General features: G+C 43.6%; 1 protein-coding gene across 2 annotated transcripts in view; it reads left to right on the top strand.

Moving 5' to 3' along the window:
• Window positions 1-19328, top strand: part of LOC123751784 (protein turtle homolog A) — a 275677-nt gene that overhangs the window by 245448 nt on the left and 10901 nt on the right. For both annotated transcript variants that reach the window (XM_069322450.1, XM_069322451.1), the window contains exons 11-14: window positions 4076-4236; window positions 6906-7044; window positions 12116-12484; window positions 14172-14287. In XM_069322450.1, coding sequence (XP_069178551.1) covers window positions 4076-4236; window positions 6906-7044; window positions 12116-12484; window positions 14172-14287 — 785 coding nt within the window. The remainder of the gene's footprint in view (window positions 1-4075; window positions 4237-6905; window positions 7045-12115; window positions 12485-14171; window positions 14288-19328) is intronic.

A 19328-nucleotide genomic window follows, 5' to 3' on the forward strand; every position in this document is an offset into this window, starting at 1 on the left:
TTACATTTATCTGCTATCCCTTTTTCAAAATTTCTTTCTGCCTCTCTCCTTACTGCTGTATAGTTGTTTCTCGCATCTTTGTATCGCTGGTATGTTAGGGGGTTTGGCCTCTTCCTATACTGATTCCATTTTTGTGTCTTTTGGTCTCTTGCCCTCTCACAATTTCTGTCGAACCATTCCTGTTTTCTGGCCCTGCATCTCTGTTTTGGTATGAATGTTTGTGTGCCTTCCTCGTATAGTTTTAAAAATTTGGCATACATTTCATTTACTTCCCTACCTAGCAACAATTCTGTCCAATTACACTCATTAAAAAAATTTCGAAGTTCCCCATAGTTGCCTCTCCTTAAATCGAGTTTATCAACTGTTTCAATGTCCCCATTTTCTTCTAGATGATATCTTAAAGCATATTTAATGTCTAACAGGACGTGATCACTCTTTCCCAAGGGAGGAAGGTACTGTATGTCAAAAATCTCTTCTTCTTTCCTGGTGAATACTAGATCCAGTACTGACGGTACATCTCCTTCCCTCATTCTTGTGGCTTGCTTTATGTGTTGATACAAAAATGTCTCCAGAATGAGGTTCACAAATCTGCATGTGTGTGTGTGTGTGTGTGTGTGTGTGTGTGTGTGTGTGTGTGTGTGTGTATGTGTGTGTGTGTGTGTGTTTCTGTGTGTGTGTTTGTGTGTGTGTGTTTTACTACTTGTGTTTGCAGAATCGAGCTATTAGCTCTTGGACCAATCTATTTTTCCTCTATTATATTATTTAGAGCACTAAACTCTATTGCATTGCCAAAGTCAAATTTTTTGTATATATAACGTCACTGATGATGGTTTACTTTTCACGGGCCATCTTGAACCGTTCATCCTCTCTTCTTCCCTGTCTCTTCTGAATTCTGGTGAGCCCACTCATTTGAACTCTCGGACTCGCACCCTTTCCTGTCTTGATCTTTCTCTCTGCTCGTCGTCTCTTTACATGGATTGCATGTGGCAAGTTCTTGATGACCTCCATGGCAGTGACCTCTCCCCATCCTTGTTACCTTTTTCTCTTTTCACCCTCCCCTCTCCTTCCCTAGGTGGCAGTTTGCTAAGGCGGACTGGAACCTATTTACCCTCAGTGTTGCTCTCTCTGACCTCTCCCTTCTGCCTCTCCCTCGCACTCTCCTCGTTTTTCATGACACCATCTTCAACGCTGCCCTCCGCCCTATTCCTCGCTCTTCCTCTCGGGATCCACGGAAGTGCGTTCCCTGGTGGAATGCAGATTGTGTTCGGGCTGTCCGCTGTAAGCGTGCAGCCTGGAAGAGACTCCGCCGTCAGCAGACGGCCGATTCTTTTCTTTTCTTTCGGAAGGGGAGTGCGGTGGCCCGTAAGGCCATCCGTACGACTAAACGTGAATGTTGGATGTCTTATGTTTCCACCATTACGTCCGAAACTCCTCTGCCGCAAATCTGGAAGCGTATCTGTAAGATAGCGGGTAAGTTCGTTCCCGATGTCTCGCCAAATCTCACTTCTGTGATACTCTTGTGGCGGACCCGTTGCAGGTCGCTACCAAACTGGGCTCCCACTTTTCTTCTGTTAGCTCTGGTTCTCATCTTCCCCAATCTTTCCTTCTTCGTAAATCTGTCCTTGAATCTCGTCCTTTAGATTTCTGCACTCGTCTTCGACTTCCCTATAATGATCCCTTTCTCTCTCTCTGAGCTCCAGTCTGCCCTGGTCCTCTGCGGTAGCTTGTTCCTCGATAGAATTCTTGGTGACTCGGATAGTTTTGATATCTTTCGCCTTATGTGTTTATGTTCTCGTATTGGCATCCTTGGTGACATTTAGCGCCCTCTGATTATTCCGCACATATGATGGTGCTACATAGCCTTCCCGGCTTGGTGCCTTCTTTTGATAATTACTTACTTACCTTAAACGGGTTTAATCGTGAACAACATTTAAAAAGGTCAGGTTAAAGCAGCTGTTGAGGTAATGACATTGTCCTCGATCGGTTGCCGGCCCGGTTACCCGGCGTTGGTGGTACGCTCCTGGTTAGGTCGAAACCACTTCAGATATAACTCTGGTCAAGCGACGAGAATGACCCACTTGGATAGTTAGGTAGAACCATTCCAAATTTGACGTTGGGCGTGTCGCAGTGTGTGTGTGTCAGTGTCACAAAATTCTCCGTAACTTGTAAATAAGGTTGGCAAGAGATCTGGGACCATCGAACGAGCATGTGTGACCATTTTTTTTAAAGAGGAAAATGGCTTTATAAATTGTCATCCACACTAACGTGGAAATAAACATTCCATTCACCTGGGTTCAGGGGGACTCGAACCCTGGACCTCACTCGTGTGAGGCCCAAGCACTATAGCCTGAGCTATGAGCAGTCTTATTAAGGAAAGATTCCAGAAGTAACTACTGCTGCCAAACTGGAATTTACCAGAGAAAAGATTGCTTTGTTTTATATTTGTAAATCCGATCATGTTGTACGTGTGTGTGTGTGTTTTTGTGTGTGTATGTGTGTGTGTGTGTGTATGTGTGTGTGTGTGTGTATGTGTGTGTGTGTTTGTGTGTGTGTGTGTGTGTGTGTGTGTGTGTGTGTATGTGTGTGTGTGTGTGTATGTGTGTGTTATTTTGGACTCGCTTAATAGGTCCTGGCCAAGAGGAACACATATATATATATTTGGTTTGAAAGTTGAGGAAATATCAAAAGGTCAAGATCAAGGCTGAAGAAAATATCAAAATTTCGTGAAACTTTTTATAGTTCATACAATGAAAATAAGTATTCATTTTACAATAAAACATGTGTGTTTTATAAACGTAATTAATAAATGAAAAAACCTCGGTTTTATAAACACCTGCATTCAACATTACCAGAACCCTGGGTCAGTGAGCACAGTACACACGCACACATATGCTCACTAAATACCTACTTTATTGTCCACAAACACATGATAAACACATGCCGGGGTTCATCCTGTGACTTAAACACCTGTGACACACAACACTGTATGCGACACAAACGCGTTAGGGGGAAAGATTATTACTCAACATGTGTGTCATCACCCAACAGGTGTTGGGGGATGACACAGGAACACCTGTACTGGCCCCTGGAGCACACTGTCCCTGACACTGTCTTCCTCCACCATTACCCGCTCTACATAGAGCAGGTTGTAGAGTATTGAGCGTGTTGTAGAGCAGTATACGTGTATACTGCTCTACAACACGTCAGAACTTCCATGTCTCAAGTTCCGGTATACCAAGCTCTATGGCCTACACATATGTAAGACCAAGCTCTATGGTCTACACATATTTAAGACCAAGCTCTATGGTCTACACATATGTAAGACGAAGCTCTATGGTCTACACATATGTAAGACCAAGCTCTATGGTCTACACATATGTAAGACCAAGCTCTATGGCCTACACATATGTAAGACGAAGCTCTATGGTCTACACATATGTAAGACCAAGCTCTATGGTCTACACATATGTAAGACCAAGCTCTATGGCCTACACATATGTAAGACCAAGCTCTATGGCCTACACATGTGTAAGACCAAGCTCTATGAACATTGTACTACATATTACGTTAACTGTCCCTCGTTCGAATCCTCCGTGAATGTGTGTATGTGATGTTGATCATCTGGTGTCTGATCATTCATAATCATCTGATCATTCATAATCATCTGATCATTCTGCTCTTGTTTTTTGGCATCATGACACTCTTGAATATTCTGTTCAGCCACTTGGACTGGTCGGCACAACGACAGCCTTGTTTCTTGCAGGGTCATCGCTCGATACCCGATTGTCCCAAGTGATTGGAGTACACCTGTTCCTTGATCCCGTTCACATACTGCACCTGCTTGCCCCCGATATCCCTTCAAAGCTCAGTACTCATAATTGCTGTGCATCTTGTTATCATGATGCATAATTATGCACAGCACAGCATAATTGCTGTGCCGTGCTGTGTTATCATCCTCATAATTGCTGTGCATTGAATATTCAACTGAATGAAAGTGCTGTAGAGCTAACCTGGTTGAGCGGTTTAATTGGCTCATTATCTATGCTGGTTATAATTCTCCGTATTGCTGGTGTAGGTCGTCCAGATCCAGTGCACAACTGCTCGGCGTATAATCTGACCGTGTCGGTGGTTAATGTGCGGTGTGTGGCTGGCTTTGACGGCGGCTTGCCCCAGACCTTCGTACTGGAGCTCTACGAGCCTCGCTCCAACCGCTTGCTGGCCAATGTTACCAATAAGGTGGGTATTGTGTTGATTTGTAGGGGGGAGGGGGATGGTGTGTGTGTGTGTGTGTGTGTGTGTGTGTGTGTGTGTGTGTGTGTGGGTGTGTGGTTGCGTGTGAGGGGTACTTTCAACTATGTACTTTATACATGGTGGGATTTTGTCTGGTCAAACAGGGCTTGTCACGATCAGTTAACCTCTTCAATGGTAATCTCTAATTCCTCCTCCAGTGTTGGTTTACTGCCGCCTCTCTGTTCAGGCCCTTGTCCCTACTCTGTTGTGAAGCCTTGCTGGGATCTATTGTCGGCTCTCTCTCTCTCTCTCTCTCTCTCTCTCTCTCTCTCTCTCTCTCTCTCTCTCTCTCTCTCTCTCTCTCTCTCTCTCTCTCTCTCTCTCACACACACACACACACATAAATAATCAGAATTCTGATAAAGAAAGAGATCTAGGGGTGGTTCTAGATAGAAAACTATCACCTAAGGACCACATAAAGAATATTGTGCCAGGAGCCTATGCCACGCTTTCTAACTTCAGAATTGCTTTTAAATACATGGATGGCGATATACTAAAGAAATTGTTCACGACTTTTGTTAGGCCAAAGCTAGAATATGCAGCGGTTGTGTGGTGCCCATATCTTAAGAAGCATATCAACAAACTGGAAAAGGTGCAAAGACATGCTACTAAGTGGCTCCCAGAACTGAAGGGCAAGAGCTACGAGGAGGTTAGAGGCAATAAATATACCAAAACTAGAAGACAAAAGAAAAAGAGGTGATATGATCACTACTTACAAAATAGTAACATGAATTGATAAAATCGATAGGGAAGATTTCCTGAGACCTGGAACTCAGGTCTCAGGAAACAACAAGAGAACAAGAGGTCAAAGATTTCAACTAGCTAAACACAAATGCCGAAGAAATATAAGAAATTCACTTTCGCAAACAGAGTGGTAGACGGTTGGAACAAGTTAGGGGAGAAGGTGGTGGAGGCCAAGACCGTCAGTAGTTTCAATGCGTTATATGATAAAGAGTGCTGGGAAGACGGGACACCACGAGCGTAGCTCTCATCCTGTAACTACACTTAGGTAATTACACATACACACACTGAATTACAGGCAAGTGTCCCTAACTTGCATATCATGCAAGTTATTGGAGAAAATTGTGTCACAACTGGGAGAAGGAAGTCCTTCATGAAACGGACAGAGACAAAAGATCTAGGAGTTGTTATCACACCAAACCTGTCTCCTGAAGCCCACATCAAAAGAATAACGTCTGCAGCGTATGCGAGGCTGGCTAACATCAGAACTGCCTTCAGGAACCTGTGTAAGGAATCATTCAGAATCTTTTACACCACATATGTAAGACCAATCCTGGAGTATGCGGCCCCAGCATGGAGCCCGTACCTTGTCAAGCAAAAGGCGAAGCTTAAAAAAGTTCAGAGGTATGCCACTAGGCTAGTCCCAGAACTAAGAGGCATGAGTTACGAGGAAAGGCTGCGGGAAATGCACCTTACGGCACTGGAAGACAGAAGAGTAAGGGGGGACATGATCACTACCTTCAAACCTTCAAAAGAGGAATTTCCAGCGTAGATAAAGATAAACTATTCAACACTGGTGGGACGCGAACAAGGGGACACAGGTGGAAACTGAGTACCCAAATGAGCCACAGGGACGTTAGAAAGAACTTTTTCAGTGTCAGAGTAGTTAACAGGTGGAATGCATTAGGCAGAGATGTGGTGGAGGCTGACTCCATACACAGTTTCAAATGTAGATATGATAGAGCCCAGTAGGCTCAGGAATCTGTACATCAGTTGATGGACAGTTGAGAGGCGGGACCAAAGACTCAGAGCTCAACCTCCTGAAGCACACCTAGGTGAGTACACACGCACACGTTTCTTGTTCTTCCTGAACCTGTCTTCCCCTTTCCTCTATTTTATTACCGGTTCCTACACCGGTGTTTCCTCCTGATGTGACTGTGAAGCAGTTCGTTCTTTGTCTTTTTTCTTGTGTTGTTTTCATAGTGTCTCTCCGCTTCTCTTCTCACACTGAGGTATTCCTTCCTGGCCCTCGAGTATTCGCCTATTCTCTCTCTCTGGTGTTTTGTTAGTCATTTAGGGTCTCCACGCCCTTATACTTCTTGCTTTACCTCCTTAACATCTCTCATTATCTCATGGGGTATATCCTTGCCTTTCCTTTATATATTCCTCTGCTTCTGGAGCGGTGCAAGCTTGTCTGCACCTTTGTGATCCTTGTGGATGGTGTTGTTCATCATGTCTCGTGCTGCCTCTTACCTGAGTCATGTTCCTATGGTGTCTTTAATGGGAATTGTCTCAGTCAGGGGCCAGAGGCTACCCTAGGTCATGTGTGTGTGAATTGGGGGCGGTGAGGATGATTGTATTCATTGTATCCATTATGTTTGTATGTGTGTATGTGTGTGTGTGCGTATGTGTGTGTGTGTGTGTGTGTGTGTGTGTGTGTGTGTGTGTGTGTGTGTGTGTGTGTGTGTGTGTGTGTGTGTGTGTGTGTGTGTGTGAACATAGCTCACGCGTACATGTGTCAACGATATTTATATCCCAAATCCATATGTGCGTGTTCCTGATCCCTATGTGTACATGTAGCAGAGCCGTGTGTACAATCACGGACGGACGTGTGTGCGCGCTCTACTGACGGTGTGTGTGTGTGTGTGTTTCAGGTGCCGACGTTCGCGGTGCCGGGGCTGGCGTCAGGAGTGGCCTTCATGGGCGTGATCTACTCCACCAACGAGAAGGGCAGAGGAGAGATGGTGTCCCTGCAGGTGTACACGGTCAAGGACATGCCTGAGAGGCCCTTAGGTGAGTCCCTGTTAGACCCTTAGGTGAGTCCCTATTAGACCCTTAGGTGAGTCCCTATTAGACCCTTAGGTGAGTCCCTATTAGACCCTTAGGTGAGTCCCTATTAGACCCTTAGGTGAGTCCCTATTAGACCCTTAGGTGAGTCCCTATTAGACCCTTAGGTGAGTCCCTATTAGACCCTTAGGTGAGTCCCTATTAGACCCTTAAGTGAGTCCCTATTAGAGAGACCCTTAGGTGAGTCCCTATTAGACCCTTAGGTGAGTCCATATTAGAGAGACCCTTAGGTGAGTTCCTATTATTGAAACCCTTAGGTGAGTCCCTATTAGACCCTTAGGTGAGTCCCTATTATTGAGACCCTTAGGTGAGTCCCTATTAGACCCTTAGGTGAGTCCCTATTATTGAGACCCTTAGGTGAGTCCCTATTAGACCCTTAGGTGAGTCCCTATTAGTGAGATCCTTAGGTGAGTCCATATTAGACCCTTAGGTGAGTCCCTATTAGTGAGACCCTTAGGTGAGTCCATATTAGACCCTTAGGTGAGTCCCTATTAGACCCTTAGGTGAGTCCCTATTAGTGAGACCCTTAGGTGAGTCCATATTAGACCCTTAGGCGAGTCCCTATTAGTGAGACCCTTATGTGAGTCCATATTAGAGAGACCCTTAGGTGAGTCCCTATTAGACCCTTAGGTGAGTCCCTATTATTGAGACCCTTAGGTGAGTCCCTATTAGACCCTTAGGTGAGTCCCTATTAGTGAGACCCTTAGGTGAGTCCATATTAGACCCTTAGGTGAGTCCCTATTAGTGAGACCCTTAGGTGAGTTCCTATTATTGAGACCCTTAGGTGAGTCCCTATTATTGAGACCCTTAGGTGAGTCCCTATTATTGAGACCCTTAGGTGAGTCCCTATTATTGAGACCCTTAGGTGAGTCCCTGTTAGGGAGGCCCTTAGGTGAGTCCATTATCATAAGGGGGAGGGGCGGGACCTTGCACACATGCACTAGGGCGTCGACCACAGGTGTGTAGGGGGGGAGGGGTCAAGCACATCTGACTGGCATCCCCAGAGGCAGGGGTGTGTGTGTGTATATATATATATGTGCGCCTGCGTGTATATATATATATATATATATATATATATATATATATATATATATATATATATATATATATATATATATATATATATATTATTAAATATGACCGAAAAAGTAAGATTAATAATTCTAACACGAATTTTCTCAATCTTTCGTACATTACGCTTCACTGTTGGAGGTAAATCAAAAATCACTTCTCCAAAATTCATTTTTATTTCTAGTCTGACGCGACACGGGCGCGTTTCGTAAAACTTATTACATTTTCAAAGACTTCACAAATACACAACTGATTAGAACGTATCTCTGATTTTATATCTACATTTGAGTGAGGTGGTAAGGGTGATGTGGCATTAACACAAGACAGAACAGGAGCCAGATACCCACACCCACGTACAGACTGGCAAAGCGACTCAACGGCCTGCTGACTCCTTATGTTCCTTGCGCCTTCAGCCTGAAGTCTCCAAAGGAATTTGTGGACTTACTGCGGGGCACACGGGCCACAGGGATAAGAGCCTCGTTGGACGTAGAATCGCTGTTTACCAACGTACCTGTGGACGAGACAATCGGAATGATAGCCGACAGAGTGTATCGTGATCCAGCCTGTACTCCTCTTGACATGCCAGAAAGTATTCTGAGGAAACTACTCCAAGCTTGTACTAAAGAGGCACCCTTCTTGAGCCCGGATGGGCACATGTATAAGCAAGTAGATGGGGTCGCCATGGGTTCTCCCCTAGGTGTCCTGTTTGCAAACTTCTACATGGGTACCATCGAGCAAAAAGTCTTAGTCGACATGAACTTGAAACCGGCCATATACTGCAGGTATGTTGACGACATTTTTACACAGGTACCTGATGTCAGACATCTGCAGAAGCTGAAGGAGGCATTTGAGCATAGTTCCGTGCTGCGTTTCACTTACGAGACGGAAAAGGATGGGAAGCTGCCTTTCCTAGATGTAACAGTCATGGAAAAGGGCGGAGGTTTCCACACTGCAGTCTACACTAAGGAAACAAACATAGGAATGTGCCTAAATGCCAACAGCGACTGCCCTGACAGGTACAAGAGGAGTGTTGTTAACGCATACGTCGACCGTGCTCTCAGCCACAGCTCAGAATGGAAGCAAGTCGACGAAGAACTCTGTAGGGTAAGGCAGGTCCTAGTCAATAACGGCTTCTCCAATGGTTTCATCGAAGACATCATAAGAAGGAAAGTGAAAAGCCATGCAACCTCTGAAGAGACAACTAACACAACACCTATACCCCCTATTAGACTATTTTACAGGAACTTCTTTTCCACAGCTCATAAAACGGAGGAAAGGGTCCTGAAAGATATTGTTAATAGAAACGTTATCCCTACAGACAAAAATCAGAGGATACAACTGACGATTTACTATAAAACCAGAAAAACGGCCAGCCTACTCATGAGAAACTCTCCAGACACAAAACAGAACGCTTTAAAAGAGACTAATGTCGTCTATGCCTTCAAATGCCCACTTGGGGACTGTAAGCTCCAAAAAACCCAGTATATAGGCAAGACAACAACATCTCTTTCTAGGCGTTTAACGATGCATAAGCAACAGGGCTCCATTAAGGAACATATAATCTCTTCCCATAACCAAACCATCGCCAGAGAAATCCTAGTAAACAACACAAAAATCATCGATAGATACAGCGATAGCAGGCGGCTTGACGTTTGCGAGGCACTACACATCAAGAAGTCAACACCAGCAATCAACAGCCAATTATTGCACAACTATATTCTACCCACCTCAAGACTCCGCTCCAATATAGAAGCATCAAGAAATATGGACCAATAGGCTTTCTACAAACACTTCTATTCAATACCCATTGTTTCTGTTCTGTCTTGTGTTGATACTTTTAATACCCTATTAATATCCCCTCCTGTTCTGTCTTGTGTTAATGCCACATCACCCTTACCACCTTACTCAAATGTAGATATAAAATCAGAGATACGTTCTAATCAGTTGTGTATTTGTGAAGTCTTTGAAAATGTAATAAGTTTTACGAAACGCGCCCGTGTCGCGTCAGACTAGAAATAAAAATGAATTTTGGAGAAGTGATTTTTGATTTACCTCCAACAGTGAAGCGTAATGTACGAAAGATTGAGAAAATTCGTGTTAGAATTATTAATCTTACTTTTTCGGTCATATTTAATAATATATGTCTACAGGAAAGACTGCTACCAAAATATACTAATATATATATATATATATATATATATATATATATATATATATATATATATATATATATATATATATATATATATATATATATATATATATTCATACCTGCCTCATCACCAAGTCCATTTGAGATGTCGGTTATAGAGGATTTGCAATCGGAAAACTGTGTTATGGGAGACCGTGTGTGTGCTGTATTTTCATTCACCTGCAGGTTTGTTTGTTAAACACATTCAACACACATTTTTTTATCAACAAAGTTTTGACTTTGTCGATACGTTTTTCTTGAATATATAACACACACACACACATACACACACACACACACACACATACACACACACACACACACACACACACACATACACATACACACACACACACACACACACACATACACATACACACACACACACATACACACACAAACACACACACACACACACACACACACACACACACACACACACACACACACACACACACACACACACACACACATACACATACACATACACACACACACACATACACACACAAACACACACACACACACACACACACACACACACACACACACACATACACACACACAAATGAATCGGAGGGTATCGATTCATTTCTCTCAATGTTTGCGGACGATGCTAAAATTATGAGAAGGATTAAAACAGAAGAGGACTGTTTGAGGCTTCAAGAAGACCTAGACAAGCTGAAGGAATGGTCGAACAAATGGTTGTTAGAGTTTAACCCAACCAAATGTAATGTAATGAAGATAGGTGTAGGGAGCAGGAGGCCAGATACAAGGTATCATCTGGGAGAGGAAATTCTTCAGGAGTCAGAGAAGGAAAAAGACTTGGGGGTTGATATCACGCCAGACCTGTCTCCTGCAGCACATATCAAGCGGATAACATCAGCGGCATATGCCAGGCTGGCCAACATACGAACGGCATTCAGAAACTTGTGTAAAGAATCATTCAGAACTTTGTATACCACATATGTCAGGCCAATCCTGGAGTATGCAGCCCCAGCATGGAGTCCATATCTAGTCAAGGATAAGACTAAACTGGAAAAGGTTCAAAGGTTTGCCACCAGACTAGTACCCGAGCTGAGAGGTATGAGCTACGAGGAGAGACTACGGGAATTAAACCTCACTTCGCTGGAAGACAGAAGAGTTAGGGGGGACATGATCACCACATTCAAGATTCTGAAGGGGATTGTTAGGGTAGATAAAGACAGTCTATTTAACACAAGGGGAACACGCACAAGGGGACACAGGTGGAAACTGAGTGCCCAAATGAGCCACAGAGATATTAGAAAGAACTTTTTTAGTGTCAGAGTGGTTGACAAATGGAATGCATTAGGAAGTGATGTGGTGGAGGCTGACTCCATACACAGTTTCAAGTGTAGATATGACAGAGCCCGATAGGCTCATGAATCTGTACACCTGTTGATTGACGGTTGAGAGGCGGGACCAAAGAGCCAGAGCTCAACCCCCGCAAACACAACTAGGTGAGTACAACTAGGTGAGTACACACACACACACGCACATACACATACACACACACACACACACACACACACACACACACACACACACACACACACACACATATACACACACACACACACACACATACACACACACACACACACACACACACACACACACACACACACACACATACACACACACACACACACACACACACACACACACACACACACACACACACACACACACCTGTTTGTCACCTGTGCGTAACGTGTTTTTCTCCCCAACCAGCGGCCGTAAAACCCCCGCCCCCCCGCGGCAAATCATCGCTACCTCTCAACCTCAACTCCATCATCGCCATGGTGGTGGGCGGCGTGGGCGGCCTCTTGGTGGTGGGCGTGATCGTGTGCGCTGTGGTGCGGCTGCGTCTGGAGAGGGGGGCGGTGGTGGGCGGAGGGGGTGGGCGGCCAGGGGTGGGGGGTTGTGGGCGTGGGGGGGAAGGGGATATGAAGTCGAGCATGGAAGAGGTGGGGGTGGCGCAGGGGGCGTCCCCCCTCCTGATGCCGCCCCCTGCCACCACCCTCAAGGACCTCCCCCCACCCCCCTCCTCCTCCCCTACCGACCAGGATGAGAAGAACCCGGATGTCATCCCCCACTCAGGTGAGTCCTTGACTTCCTCTACCACTCAGGTGAGTCCTTGACTCCCTCTACCACTCAGGTGAGTCCTTGACTCCCTCTACCACTCAGGTGAATCCTTGAGTTCCTCTACCACTCAGGTGAGTCCTTGACTTCCTCTACCACTCAGGTGAATCCTTGAGTTCCTCTACCACTCAGGTGAGTCCTTGACTTCCTCTACCACTCAGGTGAGTCCTTGACTTCCTCTACCACTCAGGTGAGTCCTCGACTTCCTCTACCACTCAGGTGAGTCCTTGACTTCCTCTACCACTCAGGTGAGTCCTCGACTTCCTCTACCACTCAGGTGTAAGTCAAGGACTCACCTGAGTGGTAGAGTAAGTCAAGGACTCACCTGAGTGGTAGAGGAAGTCAAGGACTCACCTGAGTGGTAGAGGAAGTCAAGGACTCACCTGAGTGGTAGAGGAAGTCAAGGACTCACCTGAGTGGTAGAAAAAGTCAAGGACTCACCTGAGTGGTAGAGGAAGTCGAGGACTCACCTGAGTGGTAGAGGAAGTCAAGGACTCACCTGAGTGGTCAAGAGTCCTTGACTTTTTCTACCACTCAGGTGAGTCCTTGACTTCCTCTACCACTCAGGTGAGTCCTTGACTTCCTCTACCACTCAGGTGAGTCCTTGACTTCCTCTACCACTCAGGTGAGTCCTTGACTTACTCTACCACTCAGGTGAGTCCTTGACTTACTCTACCACTCAGGTGAATCCTTGAGTTCCTCTACCACTCAGGTGAGTCCTTGACTTCCTCTACCACTCAGGTGAGTCCTTGACTTCCTCTATCACTCAGGTGAGTCCTTGACTTCCTCTACCACTCAGGTGAGTCCTTGACTTCCTCTACCACTCAGGTGAGTCCTTGACTTCCTCTACCACTCAGGTGAGTCCTCGACTTTCTCTACCACTCAGGTGAGTCCTCGACTTCCTCTACCACTCAGGTGAGTCCTTGACTTCCTCTACCACTCAGGTGAGTCTCCGACGTCAGTATAGCCACTTAGTTGAGTCTGATGATGACATTTGATACTCATGGCTGAGTCATTGATGTTATTTTTCCCACTCGGTTGAGTCGAGGAAGCCATGTGAAGCATTACTCACCACTTATGTGAGTAACTTTACATTAGGTGAGTATCAGACGTCATCGGGTACTCACATTAGCCTCTGAAGAATGCTCTCTCACACTCTGGTAAGTCGTTTCGTGAGTCAGATACTCACTGAGCTTGAAGAACTACCACTCGGTATGAGATTGTGACGTCATAAGACGTTTAGGTGAACCGCATCTTCAATCTTCACCTCATCAGGTGACTGGTGCTGACATTCTCTGACGTCATCACAAACCCGCGTGAGTTGCTGACGTCATTATTGTTATTCGCGAGTTTATGACGTCACAATACTCCAACACAAACCTGTGACGTCACTTTACCATAAACTAGCATTGCAAGGTAATGCAAAGATTGGGTTTGCATTACCTTAGATTTTGTCCCAAACAAAATCAACTGAATGCAAATTCAATTTTTTTTTTTATTACGCACCCCATTAAACTGAATGCAATGGCAATAACTAGCAGCACGCAAGAGCCACCAGAGTGCCTCTAGAGTGCCTCTAGAGTGCCGCTAGAGTGCCGCTAGAGTGTAAGGACTGTGTAATCACTCTCTCACTCTCCCGCAACAGACGCAGACTCCTGGCACATTGAAGGTGTCAACACCATCAGCTCGTCAACCCTGGCTACGGGGTACGCCACCTTGCCCAGGACTGCCCACCTGTACAGTCACCCTGCCACCTTCCAGGTGAGTCACGGACAGACAGGTAGACACACAGGTAGACACAGGTAGACAGACAGGTAGACACAGGTAGACTGTCTCTATCCGAGCAAAAAAAGAAAGGGCCTCGTAACTATATAAATGTGTATTTAGTTGTAAATAAATATTGCATAAGCTGCAAGTCCGGCCCGAGATATACTGTGGCTTGTATACCCGGGTATACTGTGGCTTGTATACCCAGGTATATTGTGGCTTGTATACCCAGGTATATTGTGGCTTGTATACCCAGGTGTACTGTGGCTTGTATACCCAGGTATATTGTGGCTTGTATACCCAGGTATACTGTGGCTTGTATACCCAGGTATACTGTGGCTTGTATACCCAGGTATATTGTGGCTTGTATACCCAGGTATATTGTGGCTTGTATACCCAGGTATATTGTGGCTTGTATACCCAGGTATATTGTGGCTTGTATACCCAAGTATACTGTGACTTGTATAGCCAGGTATATTGTGAGGTGTATAACCAGGTATACTGTGGCTTGTATACCCAAGTATACTGTGACTTGTATAGCCAGGTATATTGTGGCTTGTATACCCAGGTATACTGTGGCTTGTATACCCAGGTATATTGTGGCTTGTATACCCAGGTATACTGTGGCTTGTATACCCAGGTATACTGTGGCTTGTATACCCAGGTATATTGTGGCTTGTATACCCAGGTATACTGTGGCTTGTATACCCAGGTATACTGTGGCTTGTATACCCAGGTATACTGTGGCTTGTATACCCAGGTATATTGTGACTTGTATACCCAGGTATACTGTGGCTTGTATACCCAGGTATACTGTGGCTTGTATACCCAGGTATAATGTGGCTTGTATACCCAGGTATATTGTGGCTTGTATACCCAGGTATACTGTGGCTTGTATACCCAGGTATACTGTGGCTTGTATACCCAGGTATATTGTGGCTTGTATACCCAGGTATATTGTGGCTTGTATACCCAAGTATACTGTGACTTGTATAGCCAGGTATATTGTGAGGTGTATAACCAGGTATACTGTGGCTTGTATACCCAAGTATACTGTGACTTGTATAGCCAGGTATATTGTGGCTTGTATACCCAGGTATACTGTGGCTTGTATACCCAGGTATACTGTGGCTTGTATACCCAGGTATATTGTGGCTTGTATACCCAGGTATATTGTGGCTTGTATACCCAGGTATACTGTGGCTTGTATACCCAGGTATACTGTGGCTTGTATACCCAGGTATATTGTGGCTTGTATACCCAGGTATACTGTGGCTTGTATACCCAGGTATACTGTGGCTTGTATACCCAGGTATACTGTGGCTTGTATACCCAGGTATATTGTGGCTTGTATACCCAGGTATACTGTGGCTTCTATACCCAGGTATACTGTGGCTTGTATACCCAGGTATAATGTGGCTTGTATACCCAAGTATACTGTGACTTGTATAGCCAGGTATATTGTGGGGTGTATAACCAGGTAATGGGTGGGGTGTATACCCAGGTATACTGTGGCTTGTATACCCAGGTATACTGTGGCATATATACCCAGGTATATTGTGGAGTGTATACCCAGGTATATTGTGGGGTGTATACCCAGGTATGCTGTGGCTTGTATACCCAGGTATATTTTGGCTTGTATATCCAGGTATATTGTGGGGTGTATACCAAGTATATTGTGGCTTGTATACCCAGGTATATTGTGGAGTGTATACCCAGGTATATTGTGGGGTGTATACCCAGGTATATTGTGGCTAGTATACCCAGGTATATTGTGGGTGAATACCCAGGTATATTTTGGCTTGTATACCCAGGTATATTGTGGAGTGTATACCCAGGTATATTGTGGGGTGTATACCCAGGTATATTGTGGGGTGTATACCCAGGTATACTGTGGCTTGTATACCCAGGTATATTCTGGGGTGTATACCCAGGTATATTGTGGGGTGTATACCCAAGTATATTGTGGCTAGTATACCCAGGTATATTGTGGCTTGTATACCCAGGTATATTGTGGCTTGTATACCCAGGTATACTGTGGCTTGTATACCCCCAGGTATATTGTGGGGTGTATACCCAAGTATATTGTGGCTTGTATACCCCGGGTATATTGTGGGGTGTATACCCAGGTATACTGTAGCTTGTATAACCAGGTATACTATGGCTTGTATACCCGGGTATACTGTGGCTTGTATAGCCAGGTATATTGTGGGGTGTATATCCAGGTATACTGTGGCTTGTATACCCAGGTATATTGTGGGGTGTATAGCCAGGTATACTGTGGCGTGTATACCCAGGTATATTGTGGCTTGTATACCCATGTATACTGTGGCTTGTATACCCATGTATACTGTGGCTTGTATACCCATGTATACTGTGGCTTGTATACCCATGTATACTGTGGCTTGTATACCCATGTATACTGTGGCTTGTATACCCGTGTATACTGTGGCTTGTATACCCAGGTATACTCTAACAGCGATACTCTAACATAAGACTGATGCCAACTACATATATGTATGTACATTTTTTAATAGAAATCTTTATGTCCCAAGCATTATATTATTTCAGAACTCTAATGATCCAAGAGTGAAATATGTGATGTATTTCCCATAGAGTTTTTATTAGCCATATTAATATATTTTCCGACCATACAGTTTCAATGTTTCCTGATAATACATTTTCTGAGATGGGGGGGGGGAGCCCAAGGGGATAGGATCGAGGAGGGGGTCATATGATTAAAACACACATACACACACACACACGTAGTTTCAAAGTGTTATATGACAAAGAGTGCTGGGAAGACGGGACATCACGAGCGTAGCTCTCATCCTGTAACTACAATTAGGTAATTACACGCACACACACACACACACACACACACACACACACACACACACACACACACACACATTTACTCACATACACAGCAATCGGTTTTGTTTAACCCTTAAACTGCGCAGCTATATAAAAGAGCTGCTAGATGTACACACAACTAAAACTAGTTTTCGGACCGAAGATACGGGGGACCAATCTAGGCTCGAATGCAGACCCTGTAGAAAGGGAAGTCGTCGCTGAATCTACCAAAGTGCACACACTGAGACCGTCAGAGATGTAGACAGAAACAGACAAACAGACAGAGATAGACATACTCACGGAGACGGAGGCTGTCAACGGCTTACACCCGCAGCCCCATCAGACCACACCACCACCACTGGTCATACTAAAAAGCCACTAAAACTCGCATTAATAACATATTCCCTAGAGGATTAATACCAGATCCTACTTAATACAAGCGATGCACATACACGGCTCCGCCAATGACCTGGTAATCTATTCATACCTGAGACACCGACGGATTTGCAACACGAGAGCCCCTCCATCTCTGTGGGCCATGAGGGCCAGAATAATACGGAGGAGAGCAAGGCTGGAAGTACAACAACAGTGGACTCGATAGGAACTTAACGTGCGGATGTAAGTACAGGCATCAGACCTGCAAAGAGGATTACGTGTCAGCCGGCATTAAGACACAACGAGTTTTGGAACTGGAATATATTCCAAGCTCCAGCGTCCATGAATTCATCTGAATCTATTTAACTGGACAACCCATCCCTCTGAAATGATATAACATGCAGCACCTATTTAGTCGAATATACACAAAATTTGGTCGAATATACACAAAATTGGAGTGTTAGTCGATAATGTCCATGTTTAGCAATATTAAATTAGTTTAGGGCACAAAGAAAACATTCTTAGGTCTAGTAATAGCAACTATATGTATTAAGCCTAACATAGCGTATATTTGGCCTAGGCTTGCTTGGATTTGTTAAAATAGGTTAGGTTCTATTTTTCCATTTTCATAGACTGCCATCCTGGCACAGTCGGTTATACAAAACGGTGACCTTTTTGAGTCCAACAATCCAATTATATATATATATATATATATATATATATATATATATATATATATATATATATATATATATATATATATATATATATATATATATATATATATGTCGTACCTAGTAGCCAGAACTCACTTCTCAGCCTACTATTCAAGGCCCGATTTGCCTAATAAGCCAAGTTTTCCTGAAATAATATATTTACTATAATTTTTTTCTTATGAAATGATAAAGCAACCCTTTTCTCTATGTATGAGGTCAATTTTTTTTATTGGAGTTAAAATTAACGTAGATATATGACCGAACCTAACCAACCCTACCTAACCTAACCTAACCTATATTTATAGGTAAGGTTAGGTTAGGTAGCCAAAAAAAGCTAGGTTAGGTTAGGTTAGGTAGGTTAGGTAGACGAAAAAAAATTAATTCATGAAAACTTGGCTTATTAGGCAAATCGGGCCTTGAATAGTAGGCTGAGAAGTGCGTTCTGGCTATTAGGTACGACATATATATATATATACATATATATATATATATATATATATATATATATATATATATATATATATATATATATATATATATATATATATATATATATATATATATATTATTAAATATGACCGAAAAAGTAAGATTAATAATTCAAACACGAATTTTCTCAATCTTTCGTACATTTCTTTACACTGTTGGAGGTAAATCAAAAATCAATTCTCCAAAATTCATTTTTATTTCTAGTCTGACGCGACACGAGCGCGTTTCGTAAAACTTATTACATTTTCAAAGACTTTAGTTCACAAATACACAACTGAATAGAACTTACGCATCTCCGATTTTATATCTACATTTGAGTGAGGTGGAAGGGGTGAGGTGGCATTAACACAAGACAGAACAAGAGGTGGCATTAATAGGGTATTAATTTCATCAACACAAGACAGAACAAGAGGTGGCATTAATAGGGTATTAATTTCATCATCACAAGACAGAACACGAAACAATGGATATTGAATAGAAGTGTTTGTAGAAAGCCTATATATATATATATATATATATATATATATATATATATATATATATATATATATATATATATATATATATATATATATATATATATATATATATATATATAC

The sequence above is a fragment of the Procambarus clarkii genome, chromosome 11, assembly GCF_040958095.1.
Source record: "Procambarus clarkii isolate CNS0578487 chromosome 11, FALCON_Pclarkii_2.0, whole genome shotgun sequence".
Classification (NCBI taxonomy): Eukaryota; Metazoa; Arthropoda; class Malacostraca; order Decapoda; family Cambaridae; genus Procambarus; species Procambarus clarkii.